Source organism: Peromyscus californicus, unplaced genomic scaffold, assembly GCF_007827085.1.
Source record: "Peromyscus californicus insignis strain IS unplaced genomic scaffold, ASM782708v3 Scaffold_7__1_contigs__length_154581171, whole genome shotgun sequence".
Lineage (NCBI taxonomy): Eukaryota > Metazoa > Chordata > Mammalia > Rodentia > Cricetidae > Peromyscus > Peromyscus californicus.
The window spans coordinates 4,223,563-4,247,412 of NW_026294595.1; the positions used below are offsets into that span (position 1 = coordinate 4,223,563).

At 43.2% G+C, this 23,850-nt stretch overlaps 1 protein-coding gene across 2 annotated transcripts in view; it reads left to right on the forward strand.

Annotated features, from left to right (window-relative positions):
• LOC128101160 (complement C5) overlaps positions 1-23,538 on the forward strand; it is a 107,635-nt gene extending 84,097 nt beyond the window's left edge. Inside the window, exons 30-42 of one of the 2 annotated variants that reach the window (XM_052724015.1) lie at positions 230-382; positions 2,173-2,235; positions 3,409-3,490; positions 4,153-4,159; positions 4,606-4,647; positions 8,587-8,689; positions 9,170-9,244; positions 9,354-9,459; positions 10,415-10,498; positions 11,416-11,505; positions 13,945-14,028; positions 22,255-22,393; positions 23,031-23,538. In XM_052724015.1, the coding sequence (XP_052579975.1) occupies positions 230-382; positions 2,173-2,235; positions 3,409-3,490; positions 4,153-4,159; positions 4,606-4,647; positions 8,587-8,689; positions 9,170-9,244; positions 9,354-9,459; positions 10,415-10,498; positions 11,416-11,505; positions 13,945-14,028; positions 22,255-22,393; positions 23,031-23,169 (1,167 nt within the window). In that variant the 3' untranslated portion in view covers positions 23,170-23,538. Of the gene's footprint in view, positions 1-229; positions 383-2,172; positions 2,236-3,408; positions 3,491-4,152; positions 4,160-4,589; positions 4,648-8,586; positions 8,690-9,169; positions 9,245-9,353; positions 9,460-10,414; positions 10,499-11,415; positions 11,506-13,944; positions 14,029-22,254; positions 22,394-23,030 lie in introns of both variants that reach the window. The other variant, XM_052724016.1, reaches the window with a different exon arrangement.
• The last annotated feature ends 312 nt before the right edge of the window (positions 23,539-23,850 follow it).

Sequence of the window (23,850 nt, forward strand, 5' to 3'; positions counted from 1 at the left end):
CTTCACTCAGTCAGCTGGAGCTTCATCTCCAGACAGTGCCACCACCACCTCCTAAGAAGGGAATTGGTAGAGTTGGGTGTACATAGCACTTGGGAAGCTGAAGAAAGAGTATTTCAAGTTCAAGTCTACACATCGGAATCCTATTCTCAAAACCAAAGTGGGTCTATTTGTAAACTGAGCGTGTATAAATAAACTAAATGTGCTTTTGTGCTTTGCTGATTGTTGATAGGATACAATTAATGCCATTGAGGGCCTGACAGAATATTCACTTCTGTCTAAACAACTGCATTTGAATATGGATATCAATGTCTCCTACAAACACAAAGGTGATTTCTACCAGTATAAGGTGACGGAGAAGAATTTCCTTGGGAGACCAGTGGAGGTAAATGAAATACTTGGCCATCAGATGGGAGAATTGAAGTCATCTCTTCCCTCCTTATTGTACGTGTGCTTTTATTCACTATTTAAGCATGCGCTGAGTACAAGTGGACTACTAAGCAGGGTGCCTATTATAGATCAGGCCCTGGTGATTCAAGAGTAAAATACAAAGAATTCATGTCCTGGGGAGGGATAGTCATTTAAATAAGAGTCCAGAAACACCTACATGAGGTGCAGAGGGGCCTCCTGATCCAGACTGACAGAGGCTGTGTGTGTAGGGGAGGGTATGTCCACATGTGTGGGTTAACCCTGAAAGAATCAGAGAGGGGTAGCCAGATGAAGACACGGGAAGAACATTCATCGTGTGTAACAGAACACACAGAAGTGCCATTGCAGAGACATGAAAGACATGTTTGTCACCTGTTGCAGGTCCCTTTTGTCCTTGGTCTTTCTCACAAACTGTAGTTGGCTTGGACTTGAATCTCTGGTTCTCTAACTCCTTGCTCCATGGCTATTCCCAAGGCTAGATTTTTTTTAAAGGGAAAACTCTTAATAGGTTATGAAAATTTCCCAAAGAAAAGGATATGTTAGGCAAAGTATATTCTATAATATTATTGCTGCCCGTCTACATAGGCAAATGTGCATTTTTCAAATTATCATGTGTGAATTCAGTGCATTAGTATATAAGCAAACAGGAGTAGTCCTCACTGTCTACATGCCCTACAGATCCATGATATGTAGATAGATATGAGAAATAAAGCTTAAGCAAAAATCACAAACCAGTGACTCGTAGCAGAAAAATGATAATATAATAACAATAATAAGGACATGGCCACGGGCAAAGATCTATGTCAATAATTAGTGATCCAAAGCCGGGCGGTGGTGGTGCACGCCTTTAATCCCAGCACTCGGGAGGCAGAGCCAGGCGGATCTCTGTGAGTTCGAGGCCTGGGGTTTAAATGAGCACAAGCCAGCGAGAAGCGGGGACGATGAACCCTCAAGAAGTGGAAGAGAGGTGTGAAGGAGGGTGTAGTAGAGGACCACAGATGTTTTGTGCCTGCTTCAGAGTCCTGCTTCTTGGTACTTATGAAAACAATCCACAGCTGGGCAGTGTGGCGCACACTTTTAATCCCAGCACTCAGGAGGCAGAGGCAGGTGGATATCTGTGAGTTCAAGGCCAGCCTGGTCTACAGATCAAGTTCCAGGACAGCCAGGGCTACACAGACAAACCCTGTCTCAAAAAATAACAACAAAAAGAAAGAAAGGGAAGGGAGGGAAGGGGACAAGAGGGGAGGGGAGGGGAGGGGAGGGGAGGAGAGGGGAGGGGAGGGGAGGGGAGGGGAGGGGAGGGAAAGAGTCCCCACTAGCACATGAGATGCTAAGTCCTGAACTAGACTCCAAAAGAAATTTGTTCTCTTGGAAAAATGAAATAAATATCTAGTTTTTACAATGAGTACATATATATGTGTGTGTGTGTGCGTGTGTGCGCACGCATGTATGTATATACATGTATAATTAATGAATATCTAGTTTTACATAGAATATATTTTATATATATGATCTCTGATGTGTTGCTTTAGTTGCTAAGGAGAAGGACATCCTGTTTACACATGGAAGGGAGGGTGGGGAGGGCACAAGCCTCTTTTAATGCCTCCTCTGTTCGGCTCTTCAGTGTCATCCGTTTGATTTCACAAGAACCAAGAGAGAGGCTGGCAGGTCTCCCCTCTTCTCTTTGCTCTCTCTGCCCTCTATCAAGTGATGAGTGAAAACATGGCTTCTCTATCCACCCCTTAGGTACCTCTTAATGATGACCTCATCATCACCACAGGATATAGCAGTGGCTTGGCTACAGTATATGTGAGTATTTGACTGATGCCAAGGAAAGCTTTGTATCTAGGTAATATAAAAAAAAATACTGTCATGCAAAGTCACATAAACATGACTTGGATCACCATAACTAAAGTAGGGTTCACTTATCTATTCTTTCTTGCTGTCTTGACCTTTCTCACAGCTTATTTTGGATAGTAACTGGTGGCCCTTGTATGCATACCCTCTGCTCATTTGTGGAGATTTTGTATATACTGCATATAGTCATGCAATTGCATCGTGATATTTCTGCCAACAACTAGCTACATACATTGTAATCTCATAAGACTGTAATAGCTAATGATGTCATAGTTATCTTAGTTTGTATAAATATGCCCTATGATGTTTACACAGTAGAAAAATTGCCTAATGAATTGTTTCTTAGAAAATATGCCCATTGTTTCATAGTATACAGATTTATAAATTTTATGGTTGCATGTGTACTCAGGAGGCTCATGATATGTGTGTTGTATGGTTCACAACATCTCTCAATATAGAGCATCTTTGTGTGTGTCCACATAGTCTGCATTTTCTGAGCAGAAATTAACACTCTGTTGATGCTTTTAATAATATTTTCACCTTTAGCACATTTACTGCTTCAAGGACTATTTATAAAATGGCACGGAGGAAAATGGGCTGTTTATTACTCCCTCAATCCTGATTGCTGTCAGTGTATCTATTTCTGGCAAACACTCATCCAAACACATTTACAGTGACTTGTTTGTCTTGATAGTGTGTGAGGTTGGGAGAAGCGAACTCTTCTTAGGCTGGCTAAGACTACGGTAAGACGTTAAGCTGTACCGGCTGTGGAGCAGGTGCTGGGGAGCCATTCTTCAGATCTGAATAAGGGATTCGGATGAAGACTGTGCTTGGCCAAAAGTCATCATTTTGTGTTTTCTGGTTCTTCTCGTTTGTTTGGACTTGTTTGTTACTGACTCATCCACATATGTCATCCGCAAGGCCAGTCTGGTCAACAGATCAAGTTCCAGGACAGCCAGGGCTACACAGAGAAACCCTGACTCAAAAAATAACAGAAAAGAAAGAAAAATGCATCATTTGTGCTGGATTCCAAAAACCACTCTCCTCTCAGCTAGAGTACTAATGTAATGCTTTTTCATTTTCCCATTTTACATGGAATCTTCTTATTTCCATATCCCAACATAGGTCAAAACTGTGGTTCACAAAACTAGTGTCTCTGAGGAATTTTGCAGCTTTTACTTGAAAATTGATACCCAAGACATTGACGGTAAGATGACCTGATGCAGTCTGTATTTTAGCTACACTTTGAAAATGTCAGGTAGAGAGCATCCCTAATTAGGAAACATGTGTCTGTGAAAGAAAAATTCTTAATCTAGTTATTAAGTAGGTTGGCATCCAAATAACTATCACTACCATTTATTACAATAGATGTAATTTTAATAACTTACAAACTAATACCAAGTGATACAGCAGCTAAACTGAATGTATTCAGTGTTAGTACTTTATTATCGATGCTTTTAAAGTATGTAACAGGGCCAGGCAGTGTGGCGCAGGCCTTTAATCTCAGCCCTTGAGAGGCAGAGCCAGGCGGATCTCTGTGAGTTCAAGACCAACCTGGGCTACAGAGTGAGTTCCGGAACAGGCTCCAAAGCTACACAGAGAAACCCTGTCTCAAAAAAAAAAAAAAAAAAAAAAAAAAAAAAAAAAAAAAAAAAAAAACAAAAGCAAACAAACAAAAAAGTATGTAACAGGTTGTAAGGCTTAGAAATGGAATATTCCTTTGGATTTCTGTTGCTTTTTGGTGAGGATTCTGTCTCAGGAAACCTCTCCCCACAGGTTGCTCATAGCCATGTTCATTTCCTCCCTCATCTTTGCTCTCTCCAGTACTTGTGGTCTTTTAAAAATGTGCTGCCTTCTCTAAACACACAGCCTTCTCGTGCCCCTGCTGGTTTGTTGGCTTTTCCAGACCCAAAGTCAAGTCTGCTTACGTGCTCCTGTCCTCTTCTGACCTTTGCCCCAGGGCCACATACGTGCTGATACCTTCCTCATCAGTAACTCAGGCCTGTTCCTTCAGGAAACTGCCCTCCACCCCTCTTTCCAGATCCCCCAGACACATGAGAGATTTGAGAGCAGAGAGCGTCTCTAGTGACAGTGGCATCCCGCTCTTGCCAGTGACTTTAAGATCGCCACAAGTGCCAACTTCCAGATCACAAACCATTTCTAAGGGTGTTTAGAGACTTTCTCTTTAACGACTCTGTCCTTTTAGAGACTTTCTCTTTAACGACTCTGTCCACGCATGCTCCAAAATAAGTAAAAAGAGTTTACTTCCTATTTGTAATTGGTTTCTGTGTTTGTCTATGTGGCAGCCTCCAGCTACTCCAGCTACAGTGACTCCGAACACAAGAACATAGTAGCATGTGCCAGGTGAGCCCATTTCATAGCAGGGTTTCTGGGGTCTTACTCCGCTACAGTAACCTTTTTAACAAGCCTTTTAACCCTGCCAGGGATACTCAGTTGCTTGTTCATTCGTTCACTCGATTGTTTGTTTCTAGTGTTTTGTTTTGTTGTGTTGTGCTTGTTTGTTGTTTTTTATTTTGGTTTTGGTATTTTGGGGTTTTCCTTTTTCTTTCTTTCTTTCTCCCCCCACACCCACCCCCACATTCCACCTCCATAAATCTCAGTGTTGTCAGTGATAAGGCAAAGGCCAAGTCCTGTTTTGTTGTTTGTGCACACCTGTAATCACACACGATAGTGCCCAGTGTGGACCGAGAAAATTGGTGCAAGATGTGTACTAGACTCTAACTGAACGGACTTTGCTGGTGACTAGGAATTCCCTTGTTTTAGAAATAAAGGAGGTGAAGTAACCAGCCACATTCTCCATCAGAGACAGAGGCAAGGTCTCAACCCCCTGGCTCCTGTGCCCCGCCCCCATCCAGTATCTAAACCACCTCTTTCAATGGCTGCATACTAAGACCATTGATCCCGAGAAATAGTCCTCTTCTGCCGTCTCCTTCCCAGCTATTTCTTAGCCGTTCCTGTGATCCTGAGCCTGTCTCTCACCCCTTTGGATTTTCTCACCACAGCTGCCTCATTCCCTGCGGGAAGTAGTCCTCCCCTCCTTAATTCTTTCCTTCCTAGTTCTCTCCCTCCCTCCCCCACCCCTCCCTTTCTTCCTTCCAGCCTCTTTACATCTGCCCTGGGCAGGTTTCACCCTCTGCTTCCTCTCAAACCCCTCATCCCAATGTCTTTCTGCCGAGGTCACCTTCTCCCAGAAGCTTTCTTCAAGCGAGCCACCATTCCTGCTCTTAAGTCCCTGTAGCTGGGGACGGGGCAACTCCACCGCTGTCTTTGAAATGTGTAACACTTGTCACAGAGCAGTCTAAGCAATCATCTGAGAGCTAGAATCAGTGCTCGGGACTGACAGGTGACCTCCGGAGCTGCCTGGAGAAGAGCTCTGGGATAAGGGGGTGACGCACTTGCAGGTAGCCCTTCCCACAAACATTCCAGTGATCCTCAGCAGAGCACATCAGTTCAGTCTGGGGGCCTGTCCTGTAAGACACATTGGACAGTCTTGCCTCTGAGTTTCTGCCAGTTCTGACTGTCCCCAACCCTGCTGTACACAAAAGGACACTTTCAAAGTCCTTCTTGGACTTCCTGGAGAGGATGCCTGATCCCAGTTGTCAGAGCACAAAAGAGCAAGTGGAACTATGGTGCTGGAGAGCATCTCTTTTGGGTGTTGTTTCGGTTTTGCTTTGGTTTTTTTTTTTTTTTTGCTTATTTGTTTGTTTTTCCAAATTGGGGGGGGGGGGTCCTAAAAAGGCGGTGGAAGTTGCTTTTAGAACTGTGACACTGTAGTTAGCTTGGGTGTATTCCAAAGTAACTAAGCAGTCTTTATTCATTTAAGAAATTCTTTGCCTTCAAATATTCTCTCTCGATTAAAAAATTGCCAGCACACTGTACGTTCAGAGGCCTCTTTTGTGTATTTAGTTTTTCTTTTTTTTTCAACCTCTTGGTAGAATCGTAAGAAAAGGGGAGGGCCAGGGAAGGATTTCATTTCTGTAACAAAATGCCTTTGGGGAAGATTGCTGGTTTTGGCAGCAGGCAAAGGGCTTCTTGAACGAAGGATTTCTGTTCAACAATTGAAACAGTCCCCATGGCAACCAGTCATCAAGCTCCACCAACCTTTTCATGGACACTCTCCACCCGGGAGGCTTTTTGCATCCTGCAGACATAGTATTTGCATCTGTGAGCCAGAAATCCCCGATTCTCCCCATCCAATTAAGGACGTGCTCAGATGTCAAGACACCAGTCAAAGGGATCCCGTGTTCCCTTCTAAATGGCTCCTTTGGTGAGGATGGAGTTACATTTTTATGAGTCAGGGATTTTTTTTTTTTTAGTGCCTTTAATTATTGTGATAAATGGGATTTTTTTTTTAATTCCTCATAAGAGCTGGATTGAATGCTCTTCACAGGTGGCTGAGGAAAAGATGTACCTGGATACCTCGTCAGCTCCCAGTACCATCTGTTTCCCTAAGACCCATTCCTTTGGGTGAAATCATTTGTGAGCTACCTACCCCTGAACCTCCTCTTTCCCAAGTGCCCCCACCCACCCACCACCACCACCCCGCTCTGCTCCAGCATGCAGCCGCTTTTGAGCATCTTGAAGCCCAGGGTCACCTTGTGCCACTCAGTAGCTCCTTCCCTGCCTCCCCCCACCCGCCCTTCTCCTCAGTCCCCTAACTGCCACTGGTAGCACTAAGCCTCCGCCCTCAAAGCCCTAGAGTCATAAAGATGGTTTAAAACACCTGGCTATACGTCTCACAGTGACTTCCACAAATAAGAAAATGATATGTGGAAATGGCTCAGTAAAACTGGGACAAGACCCAGACTTCCTGATCCCCTTTCAGAGGGGGTGGGAGAGAGGAGGGGGAGAGAGAGAGAGAGGAAAAGAGGGGGGAGGGAGAGAGATGAAGAGGAAGAGATCGTGGAAAAAGAGAGAGAGGGGGAGGAGGAGAGAGGGGGGAGGGAGGGAGGGAGAGGGAGGGAGGGAGGGAGAGGGAGGGAGGGAGGGAGAGGGAGGTCTTATTTTACTCACTGTTTTTCCTTAACTTCAAACTAGCAAAATTTCTAGACCACAGAGTCTTTGAAGGCCCAGTTTTTTCTTGAAGTACCCATGCTTGAGAACTTAGAAAGCAGGCAGAGTAAAGAAAGAAGAAATATAACCCAGCACAGTCTCACCATGCAGAGAAACGAGCTGCTGACATGTCAGCTTGAGGTTAGGGTTAAGGTCAGGGGTTAGGGTCATGGTTAGGGTTTAGGTAAGGGATTAGGTTAGGGATTAGGGTTGGGTTAGGTTTTAGGGTTTGGATTAGGGTTAGGGGTTAGGTTTATAGTTAGGGTTTCAGTTAGGGGTTAGGGTCATGGGTTAGGGTTATGATTAGGGTTTGAGTTAGGAGTTAGGGTTAGGTTTAGGGGTTAGGGTTTGGTTAGGGTTTATGTTAGGGGTTATGGTTAGTGGTTAGTGTTAATGGTCAGGTTTAGGGTTAGGGTTATGATTAGTGTTTGTGTTAGGGGTTATGGTTAGTTGTTAGTGTTAGTGCTTAGGTTTAGTGTTAGGATTAGGATTAGAGGTTAGGATTATGTTTAGGGTCTATGTTAGGGGTTAGGGTTAGTGGTTAGGGTATGGTTTGGATTTGGGTTGGGGTTATGGTTATCGGTTAGGTGTTAAGGTTTAGTGTTTGGATTAGGGTTAAGTTTAGTTCTTTTGGTTAGGGTCTGAGTAGGGTTAAGGTTAGCATTTGGGTTTGGGTTCTCTTTATGATACACAATTAATATTTTAGTTCGAATTAGTCTCTTAAAAAAAGAACTAGAATAGGAATTAAGAAACCTGGATTCATACACAGCTCTGCTTGAAGCACCTGTGTTTTCTGGGCTGGGTGCCGCACTCCAGTCTTAATTTCATCTATTGTCATGGAGTGGATGATTTCTATGCTCCAGAACAGTGGTGTGCTGGTGTTGTTGGCCAAGGACAGCTTATAATAGATGGCCCAAAGACCCTCCGCAACTCCAACACTCACAGATTCTGATAGGGCCAAATTTAAAACTTAAAGGATAAGGGCAGGCATAGTGCGCATGCCTTTAATCTCAGCACTTGGGGAGGAAGAGGCAGGCCAATCTCAGTGAGTTTGAGGCCAGCCTAGGCTACATAGTTCTCATAGTCTCAGGACAGCCAAGGACTACATTGTGAGGTCCTGTCTCCAAAATATATATATAAAACTAAATAAAGACAGCTAAGGAATGGGGCTCTTTCTTTAAAAATCTTGTAATTTATTTAATCCATTTCTTAATCTCTGATTTATTTTAGCTACAAGCCCAGCAAGGAAGAGTCAGCATCCGGATCCTCCCACGCAGTGATGGATATCTCTCTGCCAACAGGAATTGGAGCTAACCAAGAAGATTTACGTGCTGCAAGTGTTTTCTTTGAGATATTGTGAATGCTGGGGTTTCTTTCCTACATTATTTTATGGGCAAATTTATATTCTTTTACTTTAATACCTCACTCATACAATCACCCAAAATATTCTTTCCAAAACAACTGTGATTTGACTTAAGAAAATGAAGCAGGATGGTCACTTAACCAAAACATGTGCATACATGCAGCAATGTGCTGGGGGTTCCAGAAAGAGGGATCATCCTTAGCTCGGAGTGCTGGATCATACTCTGGCTTAATCAACAGGGAAATGTAATTCAACACAAAGACGAGAAAGTAAATTCAAGTGCTCTCTCTCTGTTTTTCTGTCTCTCTCTCTGTCTCTGTCTCTGTTTCTCTCTGTCTCTCCGTATGTGTCTCTGTCTCTGTCTCTCTCTCTCTGCCTCTTTGTGTCTGTCTGTCTCTTTCTCTCTCTGTCTCTGTCTGTCTGTCTCTCTCTCTCCTCTTTCTTCTTTAGCTTGTGGAAGGAGTGGATCAACTCCTAACTGATTACCAGATCAAAGACGGCCATGTTATTCTGCAACTGAATTCGGTAAGTTCCACCTCCAGGCATTCCCACCTTCCAGCACATCTTTACATGCTGAGCCTTTGTGAATACCTCTTCCCCCACAGCTTCTTACAACCTTGAATTTGTCAAACAGATTCCCTCCAGAGATTTCCTTTGTGTCCAATTCCGGATATTTGAGCTTTTCCAAGTTGGGTTTCTGAATCCTGCTACCTTCACAGTGTATGAATATCATAGACCAGGTAACCAGCTCTGCTCAACTCTAGTTTCCTATGGAGAGTCTGTGTATCTTAGAAATCCAAGGAGGCCTGCACACTTTACAGACTGCCTTTCTTAAAGCCTATTTTGAAAAGTCCAACCTAAACACTCATTTTTAAATACTGCCTTCAAACAACTTCGTAATCAAGCCTAACGGTTCATGCCTCGGTGCTCATCTTCCTCCTGTTTAGAATACCAGACTACATTACCCTCAACTTTAAAATGTTTCACCTCGAGTTCCTTTGTGGTAGTCACTCCCGGTGTCACTTGAATCCCTCCTCTCTAAAGTAGCCCAGTTACTGCCCAATTGTTTCATCCTCTCAGAACGACCCCACCCTTTCTGATTCTCTCACTGCTGGCACACAGATTACAGTTGCCACCTTGCCCTGAAATTACCTGGTTTTATACCATTCCCACCAGCCCTCACATATGTTCATCCTCATGCCCTGATATGTTCACTTGTATCATCCAGTACATGTGAACTCAGTCCAACTCCTTCTGAGAAGGGGAAGTGATTATCCACTTTGGGCAGCTGTGTTTGTTAGAAAATCCTTAAGTGGAGCAAACGCTAGGTTCATCTTCTGAATTCACATAGAACATACCTAATCTCTCTTCTCATATATATGCATATATGGTATATGTATATATCCCATGTCGTGTGTGTGTGTGTGTGTGTGTGTGTGTGTGTGCATTCTAAGAAATGACTGCTAAACAGTAAAATTTCAAATACAGAGCCAAAATAACAAAGTGGAGGTGGGGTTCTTCAGGAACAGGGACCCTTCCAGCACAGCCAATTCATAATTTAACCTCTGTGGGCCTAGAGCTGTAAATGAAAAGATTGGTGTAGACCATCTCTGAAGCCCCTGGTAAGAGACTCAATGACTGCATGTGTTGTGTAGCAGCCCACCACTCCTTGTGACTGTGTCTCCATTCCCACAGACAAGCAGTGCACCATGTTTTACAGCACTTCTGACACCAGACTTCAGAGAGTTTGTGAAGGAGCAGCATGCCAGTGTGTGGAAGGTAATTGCCTGTTTGCTCTGCCTGTCCCTGTCTGAAGGGAATCTTGGGGAGCTGTTTGGTCAAACCATGGTTTCTCAGAAGTAGATATGGAATCTTAGCTGACTAGAAAGTAATTATTCCCTGAGCCACTTCCTTACAGCGCTCCCACACACCCTGGTGGGACCCTCCCTCCACAAGAACGGAAACTCCATCCAGACCGCCATTGGGTGTCCAGGGGGACATATGTAGTAGTCATGGTTTCTTTTTTACTTTCACCTAATTTTTCAGCAAAGGACCATAATCAAAGAGAACAGAGACACAGGTCTAGGCCACCAGGCCTTCCTCTCTCTTTTAATTCTGGTTAATGGGATTTTCTGTCACTTCTCCAAGTTTAATTCTGTCTCTTTGAAATCAAAGGAAGCCTTTTTGGCAACTCACCCAAACTCATCAGAAATCATCATCTCTCTGTGAGTCTACATTGGTTTTGATTGTTTAACCATCTATTAGGGTTTGTTTATTATTTGTTGTTTTCAGTTATTTTTTGTTTTTCTACTTCTTAGTTCCTTATTGTACCCTCTTATAGCTAAAATCAAATCATCATTTTATGTTTCATTAAACTCCTAAAATGGAAAGTTACTCCCCATGCACTTCCTTCATGGGAAGGATGTGCTTTTCTGAAGAGCTGGCTGTGGAATAAGTAGCCATGTAATAAGTCTGTGTTAAGACTTTGGTTGGCTGGTTTCATTTTTGCCTTATATAATGTTTCACTTGGAAGAGAAGAAAATGGACAGGTTTTAGGAATCTGGCATTTGTAAGAAATGGTCCCAGATTATCTCCGGGCTCACGGGAGACTGTTCACTGGAAGACTGTTCACTTGCACAGAGGGTGCCCCCTTCAGTACACTAACCTAACGCTCACTCTTTCCCCACACAACCCAGCTGACTGTGGGCAACTGAAGGCAGAAGTGGACCTGTCCATCTCCGCAGACACCAGGAGAGAAACGGCATGTAAACCGGAGATTGCATATGGTAAGGTGTCCAGCAAAACTTCCCCTACTAGGCCTTCTGAATAGATGTACTATACCTATTCCAAGACAACTTTTGAAAAACCACAGAATTTGGGGCTTAAGTGATGGCTCAGTGGTTAAGCCTGTGGAATTCTCTTCCATAGGCTCTGAGTTTGGTCCCCAGCACCCATGTGGGGCAACTCTCCTCCTGCAACTCCATCTCCAGAGATACAAGCTCTCCGGCCTTCATGAGCACCTACCTTCATATGCACCAACATACACACACACACACACACACACACACACACACACACACACACACACACACACACACCAAGAAAGAAAGGCCACAGATTCTTAGGATTTCAGTTGTATGCTCTTCCAGTGGAGACAGTAGAGAAGGGGGAGAAAAAAACAAAGGTTATTTCTTTAAATTTTTCTTTAAGGCAAAGAGGGGGCTACTAAACAACTTTTGATATGTAAAGAGTTGCCATCTGTGCTTGGGGCTCTCCTCATTTCTCATTGTCCAGAGCTCAGATCTAAGTTTCCATGGACAGCTATAGGCTGTATGATGTCCCTGAGAGAATTAAATCCTTCTGGTGGTTTGAATGAGAACAGCTTTCACAGGCTCATACATGTAATACTTGTCCTCAGTTGGTAGAACTGTTTGGGAAGGAGGTGTGTCACTGGGGGCAGGCTTTGAAGTTTCAAAAGTCCATGCTCTTCCCAGGCTCTCTCTCTCTCTCTCTCTCTCTCTCTCTCTCTCTCTCTCTCTCCCTCCCTCCAACTAGAGGGTCAAGATATAAGCTCTTAGCTCTTCTGTCATGGTGCCTTTGCTCTGCCATCATGGGTCCTAATTCTGAAGCCATAGGCCACAAGTCAACTTTTTCTTCTATGAGTTACCTATGAGATCTGTATATCTTATCACTGAAGTAGAAAACTAAATAAGTGGGGGCTGGAGAGATGGCTTGGGGGTTAAGAGCACTGGCTGCTCTTCCAGAGGACCCAGGTTCAATTTCCAGCACCCACATGGTTGCTTATAACATCTGAACATGGTCAGATCCAGTTCCAGGGGATCTGACACCCTTGGGGGAAAAAAAGAAAGAAAACAGAAAAGAAAGAAAACTAAATAAATCACTCCTTTATTTTTGGAGTCAAATGCTACCTATCATGGCTTGGGATACCTCTGCCCATCATGGCGGGGGACACCTCTGCCCATCATGGTGTGGGATACCTCTACCGGCCTTTCATTCATTCCCTGTGTCTATTTCAGGTACTTCTGGTTTGGGTCTGGGTTTGTTTTTTTGGTTTTTTTGGTGGAGAGTACTGTACACTATTATTTTCAAATTCTCTCACAAAGGATGTTGTTTCCAAGTTTAAACACACACACACACTCACACACACACACACACACACACACACACACACACACACACACACACACACACGGAGCTGGTTTGGTTTTTTGTATGTTTTGTATGTGTTTTTTTGCTGAACATCTTAATCCCTTTTCCATTATTGTGAGAAAACACCATAACAACAGCATCTTAAGAGAGAAAGGCTTTGTTTTGGCTTGTTGTTCCAGAAGGATAAAGCCCACTGTGGTGGGGAGACATGCTGTAGGCAGGGAAGGCACATTGCATCTGTACTCAGGAAGCAGAAAGGGAACAGGAAGTGAGCCATGTCTGCAGTACTGCAGGGCCCACCCCAGGATTCCACTTCCTCCAGGAGGGCTTCATTTCTTAAAGGTTCCACAACCTTCCCAACCAACGAGGGGAAGGTTGTGGAACCTTTAAGAAACGTTCAAACACACGCCCTTACAGAGGACATTTCACACTTAACCAAAGCATGAGTTCCATAAGGACACGTTAAAGCAGCAGTTCTCAACCTGTGGGTCTTGACCCCTTGGGGTCAAATATCAGATATTACATTATTATTCCTAACAGCAGCAAAATTACAGTTATGAAGTAACAACGAAAATAATTTTATGGTTGGGGTCACCACAACATGAGGAACTGTATTAGAGGGTTACAGTGTTAGGAAGATGAGACCCACCACCCTAGAGCATCAAACCACCATCACTATATACCAGTGAAGAAACTGAGGTTCAAAGAGGTTAAATGTTTGCCCAAGGCCATGAGGGAATAGTGATAGGAATGGAGTGACCCTGGTCCTGCTGTTAGTGCCATCGTGATCTACAGGATCTTCTCAGCAGAATTACTGACATCAGAATCAACTTTGTGTATTTCCTTCCTTTGAATTCATCTCACTTTTTTTTTAATCTAACAATTTAGCTGAGGGATTTGGGAAGATCCAGGGAATAAATGAGATCCACCCTAGGGTGTCCTGATACCTGCCGTCCACATTCCTCATCCGATGACAAGCCCTGGCTTCCTCTGGGGGTGGCATTGGTGGTGTTCCATCTGGACTGTTTCATTTTGTCCTGTTTTGCTTTCACCAGCTTATAAGGTTAGGATCATTTCCACCACTGAAGAAAACGTTTTTGTCAAGTACACTGCGACTCTTCTGGACATCTACAGAACAGGTGAGATGTCCTGCTCCCCCTCAGCATTTGGTGCAGCTTACCAGTCAGGCACTGTACCAGACACGGAGTTGACTCAAAAACAGTCACGGGGTCTCACCTTCAGGAAGTTTCTAGTTCTCAATGACTTCTCTTATCACAGATTTTAGCAAATGCTCTCTACGTCAGCATAACCATCTTTAGCCTTTCATGTTTCATGTAAGTTACTTAAAACACACCTTTTATCACAGTTACTCATGTGTGCATGTGTGTGCACCTGTGGCACACACAGGGAGTCAGAGCATGGCGTGCAGGAGCTGGCCCTCTCCTTCCCCCATGTACTCCTGGGCCTTGAACTTAGGTCATCAGGCTTGGAGCCGAGTACCTTTCCCTGCTGAGCCATCTTGCTGGCCCTTACAACACATATATGATTAAATATTTATTAAGTAAGTTAAGCTCATTCCCTTGTTTATGTCTCTAAACAGCTGACATCTCATTGGAGTAAATATAAATTCTGCAGTCAGTAGTGCCGTAAGTCCACATTGTAACGTGTTTTTATTGACGTGTGTCTTCATCAATTCTGACAATCATGCCCTATATAGAATTAAATTTTTTTCATAATGCTTCCAATTTTTTATTTGATTTATCCACACACACACACACACACAAACGTTTCCTGGTTCCTCTTGTCAGCTTTCATTTTGGTGTCATTGGTGGCCCCTCCCCAGTTTTGAGCCATTCTGATTGTGTCATCTTCCCACTCTCCATATTTTTAGCACTGTTTTCATCTGATATTCACATCAGAAGCAATAATTAGCCACATCTTTTAACTTTTAAAATGATATGGTCTCACTGTGTAGCTCAGGCTGACCTTGAACTCACAATCCTCTGTATCAGCCACCTACATGCTGGTGTGTGCCGCCTCCTCTGGCTGCCATTTGTCTTTCCACTAAAGGAAGGGAGATCTTTTTCTCCTGAGAAATGCGAAGTGTCAGTCTGATTGATCCCAGTGCTCACATGGTGTTGTCCACAGACACCCACATGGCTCTGATTTCACATGGTGTCAGGCGGTCCCAAAGTCACAGCCCTTCATTAGTGTCATTTCCTCTTTGTCCTGTGGATTCTGAAGATTAATTCTAGTAATTTTAATGCTTATTAGAAATTTTGAAGTTACATAATATCAGAAGCCCTCATGCTTCCTACTTACACAGAACCCATTTTTAGTATCAAGTTATATTGATAAATTGTTATTTTATATATTCAAGGATGCTAGCGAGAACATGGGAACAAAAGAAAAGGTTTGTAATTGCTGAAGTTAACTGTTCTCTGCTCTTCTGAACATACTTGAAATTTTTCACTAACAAAAAGTTGTAAAATATTAAGACCCAGTATTGCCACACTGCTTTCTCCAACAGTGGCTGGCTTGAGGGTGCTGGGAATGTGGCTAGGGTGGTGGCTACAACGGAGAGCTGTATCCTTGGACAGTCTAAAAAAATCAGTCTGAATTAGCATGTGTATGCTAGAATCGATGGTACTAGAAAAAGTTATGTATGCAGCAATTATATACATTGACTGACAGGTTGGAGAGTTCTCTAGGCTTTACGCTAGGGAGACTATGACACAGTTAAGTAGCTGAAGAGTGGTCCCAAATATTACAGCGGTGAGTCAGGCCGGTCCTTGCCCTCAAGAAGTTTCTAGTGTGTCTGAGAACTGAGACATGTGGGGCAGAAAACTGGAGTAGAAATTCAGGTGTAAGTGCTGGGGGGTGGCCCAGTGGGTAAAAGAGCCTGCTGCTCAAGTGTGATGACCTGAGTTCAGATCCCCGGCATTCATGTAAATAGCTGGATGCAATGGTGCACATCTATAAGCCCAGTGCTCGAGCCTTGGTGGGGGTGAGCAAATAGATCCTGGGGGCTTCCTAGCCATCAAGTCTAGTCAAAATGGTGACCCTAGGTTAAAAGATCTTGTCTCCAAAACTAAGACGGAAAGTGATAGAAGAAACCGTCCAAAGTCAACTTCTTGCCTTCATAAGCACACACATATATACCAGAGAGAGACAGAGAGGGGGTGGAGGATGGAGGGAGGAATGGGAGGGGGAGATTAGATAGGTTAATGTGTAAAGACATAAAAGAAGTGGGAGAGGGGCTGGGGTATAGCTCAGTGGTAGAAGACCTGAAGTGATCTCTGTTACTATTACAGCAAAGGTAAACAAGCAGGGCTTAGCTGACGCTGTGAGAAGTGAAGGTAGGTTTAAACATGTGAAACTCAACAGGCTAAACTTGGGGAAGACTGCATTCTGGGTGGAAGCAACAGGTCCTGGCTACTTCTGAGTCCTTTAGGAATCCGAAAGTTATCGTCCATAAAATTTGCCATCTTTTCACATCTCATGCCTTTCTAGAAAGCTGACCATTGCCAGTTACCAAATGTCCTTTTTCAAAATTGTTGCTGCCTTTTAAGCCACAGCTGTCCGAATCAGCAACTCTGCCACATGGGTTGTAGCCAAAGGGAAACCTGTTCCCTCTGGCTCCGACTCTCGCAAAGCTACAAAGGGAACTTAACTAAACCTCTGTCCCTCTAAAGCACTCATGATTCAAAGGTTAAGATGGAATTCATTTATTATGTATACAGTATTCTGTCTGCATGTATCTCTGCAGGCCAGAGGAGGGCACCAGATCTCATTACAGATGGTTGTGAGCCACCATGTGGTTGCTGGGAATTGAACTCAGGACCTCTGGAAGAGCAGCCAGTGCTCTTAACCTCTGAGCCATCTCTCCAGCTGGAGAGATGGCTCACAGCCAGTGCTGGAGAGATGGCTCAGAGGTTAAGAACACTGCTTGCTCTTCCAAAGGTCCTGAGTTCAATTCCCAGCAACCACATGGTGGCTCACAACCATCTGTAATGAGATCTGGTGCCCTCTTCTGGCCTGCAGGCATACACGCAGGCAGAACATTGTATACATAATAAATAAATCTTTAAAAAAAAAAAAAAAAAAAAAAAAAAGATGGAATTCAGCTCCCCAGAGAGACTGAAAAGCAAGTAGCTCACCTCCTCTCCTTGCTCACATACCCAAAAACCCCTCATGCTTCCCTCGTCCTCCTTAAAAGCCCTTCTCACCCGGCTCCTCCCACCACTTCGGACAGCTAGTTGCTGACGCAGCCTCCTGATCACAGGTAAATTTTATTTAATCAAATACATCTTTGCATCATTAAACAAACATTTTAGAGCATAAACAAAAATAACACACCTTAAAAATAATATTCTACAACATTTGCCCCTTTTTGTCTAAACAAAAAAAGCAAGGTTTTAACTTTAACATAATAAGACTATACACAATAAGAACAATTATCAAGTAAAGATTACATTCACAATGGATTCCAGTTCATTTGTGTCTGGCAAATTAAAAGAAAGTATTCCATTATCTACCCTACCTTAGTGAATCTAAAGTTTTAAACCTAATTTACTCTATCATAACTAAAGAAAACTGCAACTGTAACTTCAACTCCATCAAAGACCCAGAAGGATATAATATTATTTGAGTAAACAGTAAGTGCATTGCAAACAATTTCCAAAAACTCTAGTAATGACAAAGACATCTGGCTGCCTGGACAGTCACCCAAAGTTCCTAGTGCAACATTGGGACATCTATCTTCAGCCTATAGGCCCATAGTATCTGGAAGACTTCTCAGTGAAGCAGGAAACTTGAAGGACTGTCCTGCATCGTTTTGGCAAAGTTTAGCAGTCACTTTCTTCTGTGTCCTGCAGAATGTCTGACAGACTCTTCTGTGAAGCAGGAATTTTGAAAGACTGTCCTGCCTTGTTTTGGCAAAGTTCAACAGTTTTTTTTTCTCCTATGTGCCCTGCATGTCTAGTCTGCACAGCACATTGTCAGCAGTCAAAAGCAAGAACAGTTTCTTTGCTCAGTGGCTAACTTTGCCACAATAAAAGCAAACTCCATAAGGAGTTTCTTCAATGCCCATCATCTTCTCTGAAGTAAATTGGTGATGCCAGGAGCAGATGTGTCTCATTGTCATAAAAAAAAAAAACTTTAAACTAACAAAACATTTTAAATACCATATTCTATAGGTTTTTGAAGTATTTGAAGACCATCTATCTAAAATATATCTATTTAACCTAGAAAACATACCTAACATATCTACAAATATGATTGTTATAAATGACTAACTACTGACCTATGTTTCTTGATTTTCCTATATAATTTATAATAATAGCTTTCAAAAACTAGAATTTTACCTTACATTTTTAAGTAAACTGCATAGGTACAATACTTTAAACAAGAATAGAAACATGCCGGGCGGTGGTGGCGCATGCCTTTAATCCCAGCACTTGGGAGGCAGAGGCAGGCGGATCTTTGTGAGTTCGAGGCCAGCCTGGTCTAGAGAGCGAGATCCAGGAAAGGCACAAAGCTGCACAGAGAAACCCTGTCTCGAAAAACCTAAAAAAAAAAAAAAAAAAAAAGAATAGAAACATATACAATATGTTGTAACAAAAATAACTTTAAATTTTTATCAATATACAAAAATCCTTTAAACAAGAGTAGAAACATATATACAGCATAACAAAAATAACTTTAAGTTTGTGTCAATATTCTATATTCTCCTAAATAATAACAAACATCCATCACCCACCAAATAACCAAAAATCACCCACACGCCCAAACTCTTAGAAAAGTGGGACTAGTATTCTCCAAACTGCTTCCTGCTGTTTGTGGACGAAGTATCTTTAGGGTCCCAGAGAGAAAATTTGAGATAATGGCCAAGTCCTGAGAAGACCAATAGTAACCTTTGCTGATAGATATCACCTGTCAAGATTCAGGAGGTCTCACCTGATCAAACCTGATCTATATTAACCCTGAAGGAATCCACAGCCTCTCATCTCCTGTGGGAACAAAACTCCAAAGAATTTTTGCTTTCCATTTGACAAATATAATTTTTGACTTTCTAGAAGTTAAGGCATTCCTAAAGTATATAGGCTGGTTTATTTCAACAGTTCCTCTTTCAATTCCAGGTCTCTTTGCAGCTGTCCTTTGCTTTTCAACAATCAAAGAATTCAAAATCAACACAATAACATACAGGATCCAGACTCCCTGTGTATTTCCCATCTTACGTGACTTTTTCCTTTTATATTACTTTTACTCTCTCTTTAAAGACTTTATTATTATTTTTAAACTATTCATTTCTTTCTATGACTATACCCTTTTTCTTTTCTTAAGCCTATGCACATTGTAAAACACACTGTAATTTATTTAAAAGTTTTTCCATCTGGACCTCTTTTACTGCATACCTTCAGCCTTTTTTGACCATGTGAGCAAACCTTTAAAGTGCTAACCTATACTTGGATCCTCCACACACAGGTCTCAACTGGCTCCACCCACTTCTCAGGTCATGAAAACCAAGCATGAAACTCGTGGCCAGTCAGAGCTTTGTCTGAGGAGCTGCAGTAAACCTTTCTAGCTATGGAAGCTGGTACCTGAGTTGCTACAAGCAGTTTTTACTTAGCTTGCCATTTTTATTTAGCATTGCCAGCTGAGCAGCGACTCTTTTTTTTTTTTAATGCTGAATGCTGTTTATTGAAGGAGGGAGGAGGTCTTAAATACAGGCTTACAGCACAATGGGAGAACCCCGGAGGGCAGAAGTTCGCTACCTATGTTTTACAATCTTGCATCTAAGCTGTTAATGCCCATAATGCAGGATACACAGACAAGGAACTTCCCTTAAGCATTCAGGAGAGTGGAACCCGGCAGGGCATTAGCATAGGGAGGATATCAAGGTCAAGGTCAGCAAGCAAAGCAACAGTTACCCAAAACGGGGCCCAGAGCCCTACAGGTCCCCCTTTTACTAATAAATGAGCTTCTGACTTAGGTTGCGTGGGACGTCAGCAGGTCACCTTACTCATCATGGAGATGCCTGCCCAGGCCACACAGGTGCTCTGTCTTAGGTTGGTGAGCACCCCCCAGGTATTACCCATCTCTGAATACTCATTATCATACAGGCTCAATCGTGTGTGAGCCGCAGAGTTAACTGCTGCCAAAGATCTCAAAGTGGCACTGGGTTTGCAATCTGTGTGTTTGACACAGAAAAGACCAACAGAGGTCCTAACCCACCTATAGCCAGGAGGCTAAAGGCAACTGAGCCATTCCCTTCCTTAACGAGCCTTACTGCAAATTGGAGTCCTTGTAAGATGGTATCCCAAAAACAAATGGAACTTGAGTTTATAAATTTATAATTTTCAAAAAGCCAATCGCAATGTATATAACTATTGAATTAAATTTATCATGCCCAATAGAATGAAAGATTAACTGTGGTAGCTACTTTTGCTGCCAGGGTCTCCACTGTGCTAGCTGTAGTAAGCAATTATGAAATGGTAATCCCAGAAACAGTAGCAGCGGTGGCTGCCACTGCTATAACAGCAACAACAGCAGCAGCAATGTCAAATTCTCTTCTGGAGTGTGTGGGCATCCACTGGCATGGACACGACTCCAGGAACACGAACTGCCAAGGCCCATTTTTCTTGATCCCAGCACGACTTAACCAGGCAGCTCTGCAAAAGAACAACTAAGAACCATAAAGGAAAAACAGGCAGCTCACAAGGAGCATAACTAATGGTCTTATAATAGCTACATTTAGGCTCATAAATTTTAAGGTATCTTCAAAGGGGGCTAAATGAATTTCAGGAGGTCAATAAATGTTGCACAGAGCTGCTCCTGAAAACCAGCTTGAAGAGGATTTCGAAAATGAAAAGGCTTAGCTGGCATGCTACTGTTAACAAATGGAGGTCAGTGACCTTCAGGGTTATCCTTAATCTCCAAGGTGTCTGGGTGACACGTTCTCAAACATACTTGAAAAAGCAGTTACCATACATTACCTTCTGGAGAATCCAACCGCATGGCTACAGTTCCTAGGCTTACGTTAATGCCTCCCAAAGCTGGCCATATTGGGCTCTCAATCCCCATTGGCATCAGAAGGGAAGAGTTTTTCATGAAGGCCCAATAGGTCTCTGCCATGTTGGGTTTCAGCAGCAGCCACAAGGCACACACAGTGCCCAGGAACCCAAAGAGGAACCTCATTGTCCTGAGGAAAGACATTAAACAGAACCCCAGGCCCACACCAACACCAGATTGGGTCTCCTCCAAGTGCCAGTAGAAAGATCCTTCCATCGCTCCAGAGGGTGATTTGAAACAGGAACCCTCCAGTGCTTATCAAACATCAACTCTTAAAGGACACAGTCATGTCCTTGTCTTTTTTTCCTTTCCTTTTCTTTAAAAGCTTTCTCAGGCCCTATGGAAATTTAAGAGCCCCAAGTTGGTACACCAAAATGTTGTTGGTTGTTTTTTCACTCTTTTGGGGGGTCTGCCACCCAGCTCCCCAATACATCACACACAAGGCTTATTCTTAATTATAAATGCCTGGCCTTAGCTTGTCTTGTTTCTAGTCAGCTTTTCTTAACTTTAAATTATCCCCTTCTATCTTTTGCCTCTGGGCTTTTATCTTTTTCTATTCCTGTATACTTTTCATTATTTCTTATTCTGTAGCTGGCTGTGTGGCTGTGTGGCTGTGTGGCTGGCCTCTGAAGTCCTCCTCTTGTTCTTTTGCTCCTCATCCCTTTCCCAGATTTCTCCTTCTATATCTTCTCTCTGCCTGCCAGCCCCACCCATCCTTTCTCCTGCCTTGCCATTGGCTGTTCAGCTCTTCATTAGCCCATCAAGTGTTTTAGACAGGCAAAGTAACACAGCTTCACAGAGTTAAACAGATGCAACATAAACAAAAGTAACACAGCTTAGAATAATATTCTAAACAACCAAATGCATCCTTAATTATATATATAAAACACATGGAGATAAATACTGAACAAAACTATTAAACAGTAATCCTGGATCTATGAGAAATAATAACACTTAACAACTCTTACTTTGCCCTCAGCACTTTTCATGTTAGACTATTTAGCCTTCTTAGTAGTTCTGTAGTAATATTGTCATGCTCATTGTTCAAATGAGGGACTGAGCCCTTACTTCAGAGAGCATAAATCAGTGACCAGAGCCACATGGTGGGAAGTGGCACTGATGGTGTTTAACCCAGACAGCCTGACTGCAGTCTCATATCAACCACAGGGGTAGTACCCCTCTTCAACAGTATTCACCTCTCATGGCCATGGGGAACTGAGCAGCTCAAGAAGAGAGTTCATAATTGTAACATTAAAATGTGACTCTGATAACCCTCCTTATGTGTCTCTCAGGGGAAGCCACTGCTGAGAAGGGCTCTGAAATCACCTTCATTAGGAAGATGAGCTGCGCCAATGCTGGTCTGGTGAAAGGGAAGCAGTATCTGATCATGGGCAAAGAGGCTCTGCAGATCAAACTCAATTTCAGTCTCAAGTAAGTCACTGGCAGTTGTAGCTCTGGCCTCTTCTCCAACCTGAGTGTCGTTTATTCTTAGCTACACTCACATTCCATTGGTGTCTTAAGTTCAGCCAACAAAGCATTATAAGTATTAATGAAGCCTCTTGAATTTCACAACAGCTGAAGCCTTGACTGAGAGCTAAGCCATCCAAGTGACAAAACCCAATGAGGAATTGAGAACGCACGTCCACATCCTCTGGTCACTGTCCACTCCCTCGGTGTGCAGAGTCTTAAGTGTAGAGAGACACACCACACACATGCCCATGCACACACACCACACTCACACACATTCATACACACACACCACACACACTCATACATACACACCACACTCACATGCATCACACATACACATTTATATATACATACACTTACACACACACCACTCACACCACACACATTCACACACCACACACTCATACACACCTACTCACACATATCACACTCACACACACCATTCACACTCATACACACCATACACTTACACACACACCACTCACATCACACACTCACACACTTGCCCGCATCTGATCTCTTCCCAAGGAAATCAAGTATAGCTTTCCTCTGTCTGTGGCCACCATCACCAACACTGTTTCCGTTTTTGCCTTGACAGGTACATCTACCCTCTAGATTCCTCCACCTGGATTGAATATTGGCCCACAGACACAACATGTCCATCATGTCAAGCATTTTTAGCTAATTTGGATGAGTTTGCAGAAGACATCTTTTTAAACGGCTGTGAAAATGCCTGAAGGGATTAGGCCGTGTGGCTCTCCCCATAGACTCCTGCTGGTGGCATTCTCTCTCCTGGAAGGCAATCTTTCTTGAAAACTTATCCTAAAATTCACTGCCCTTTCTTTTTAGTAAGGCACGAGTTGAAGTTACGACTTTGTGAAATAGCAAAACCTTGTGGGAACATGAATAAAGGTTCCCAAGGTCACTGGACATCAGCACCAATAAACTGAACAACACTGAACACTTAGCAGTTGGGAGTGAGTGTTGGGGCCAGAAAAGGAGCCCCCTGAAATGCAGCACCCTATAAAAACAGAGCCTTTACTTGAAAGAAAAATACTAAGGGCAGAAACTGGCCATTAAAGCTTGACTTTGCCATTAAAGCTTGACTTTGCACTCAAAACTGTTATTTCATACTGGCTTGGCTTCAGGAACACGGAGGAGGGGACATGGCAATAGAGAACTTTGACCCCGGAAGGCCACCCCCAGAGCCCTCAGCTCATGAGAAGGCAGGAGAGTTGCATTCTACTGGCTCCCCTCTCCTGCTCTCTGCACCCCTGGCAGGAAAGCCTCTGCTCTCCTCCCTCCCTCTCTCCCTCCCTCAGCACATATCCATTTCCCCAGGAACTCGCTCTTGCCAGTAATTGCTCTACCAGAAGGCAGACCCCAGTGAAAAAACCAGGACTTCAGAGACTGTCCTT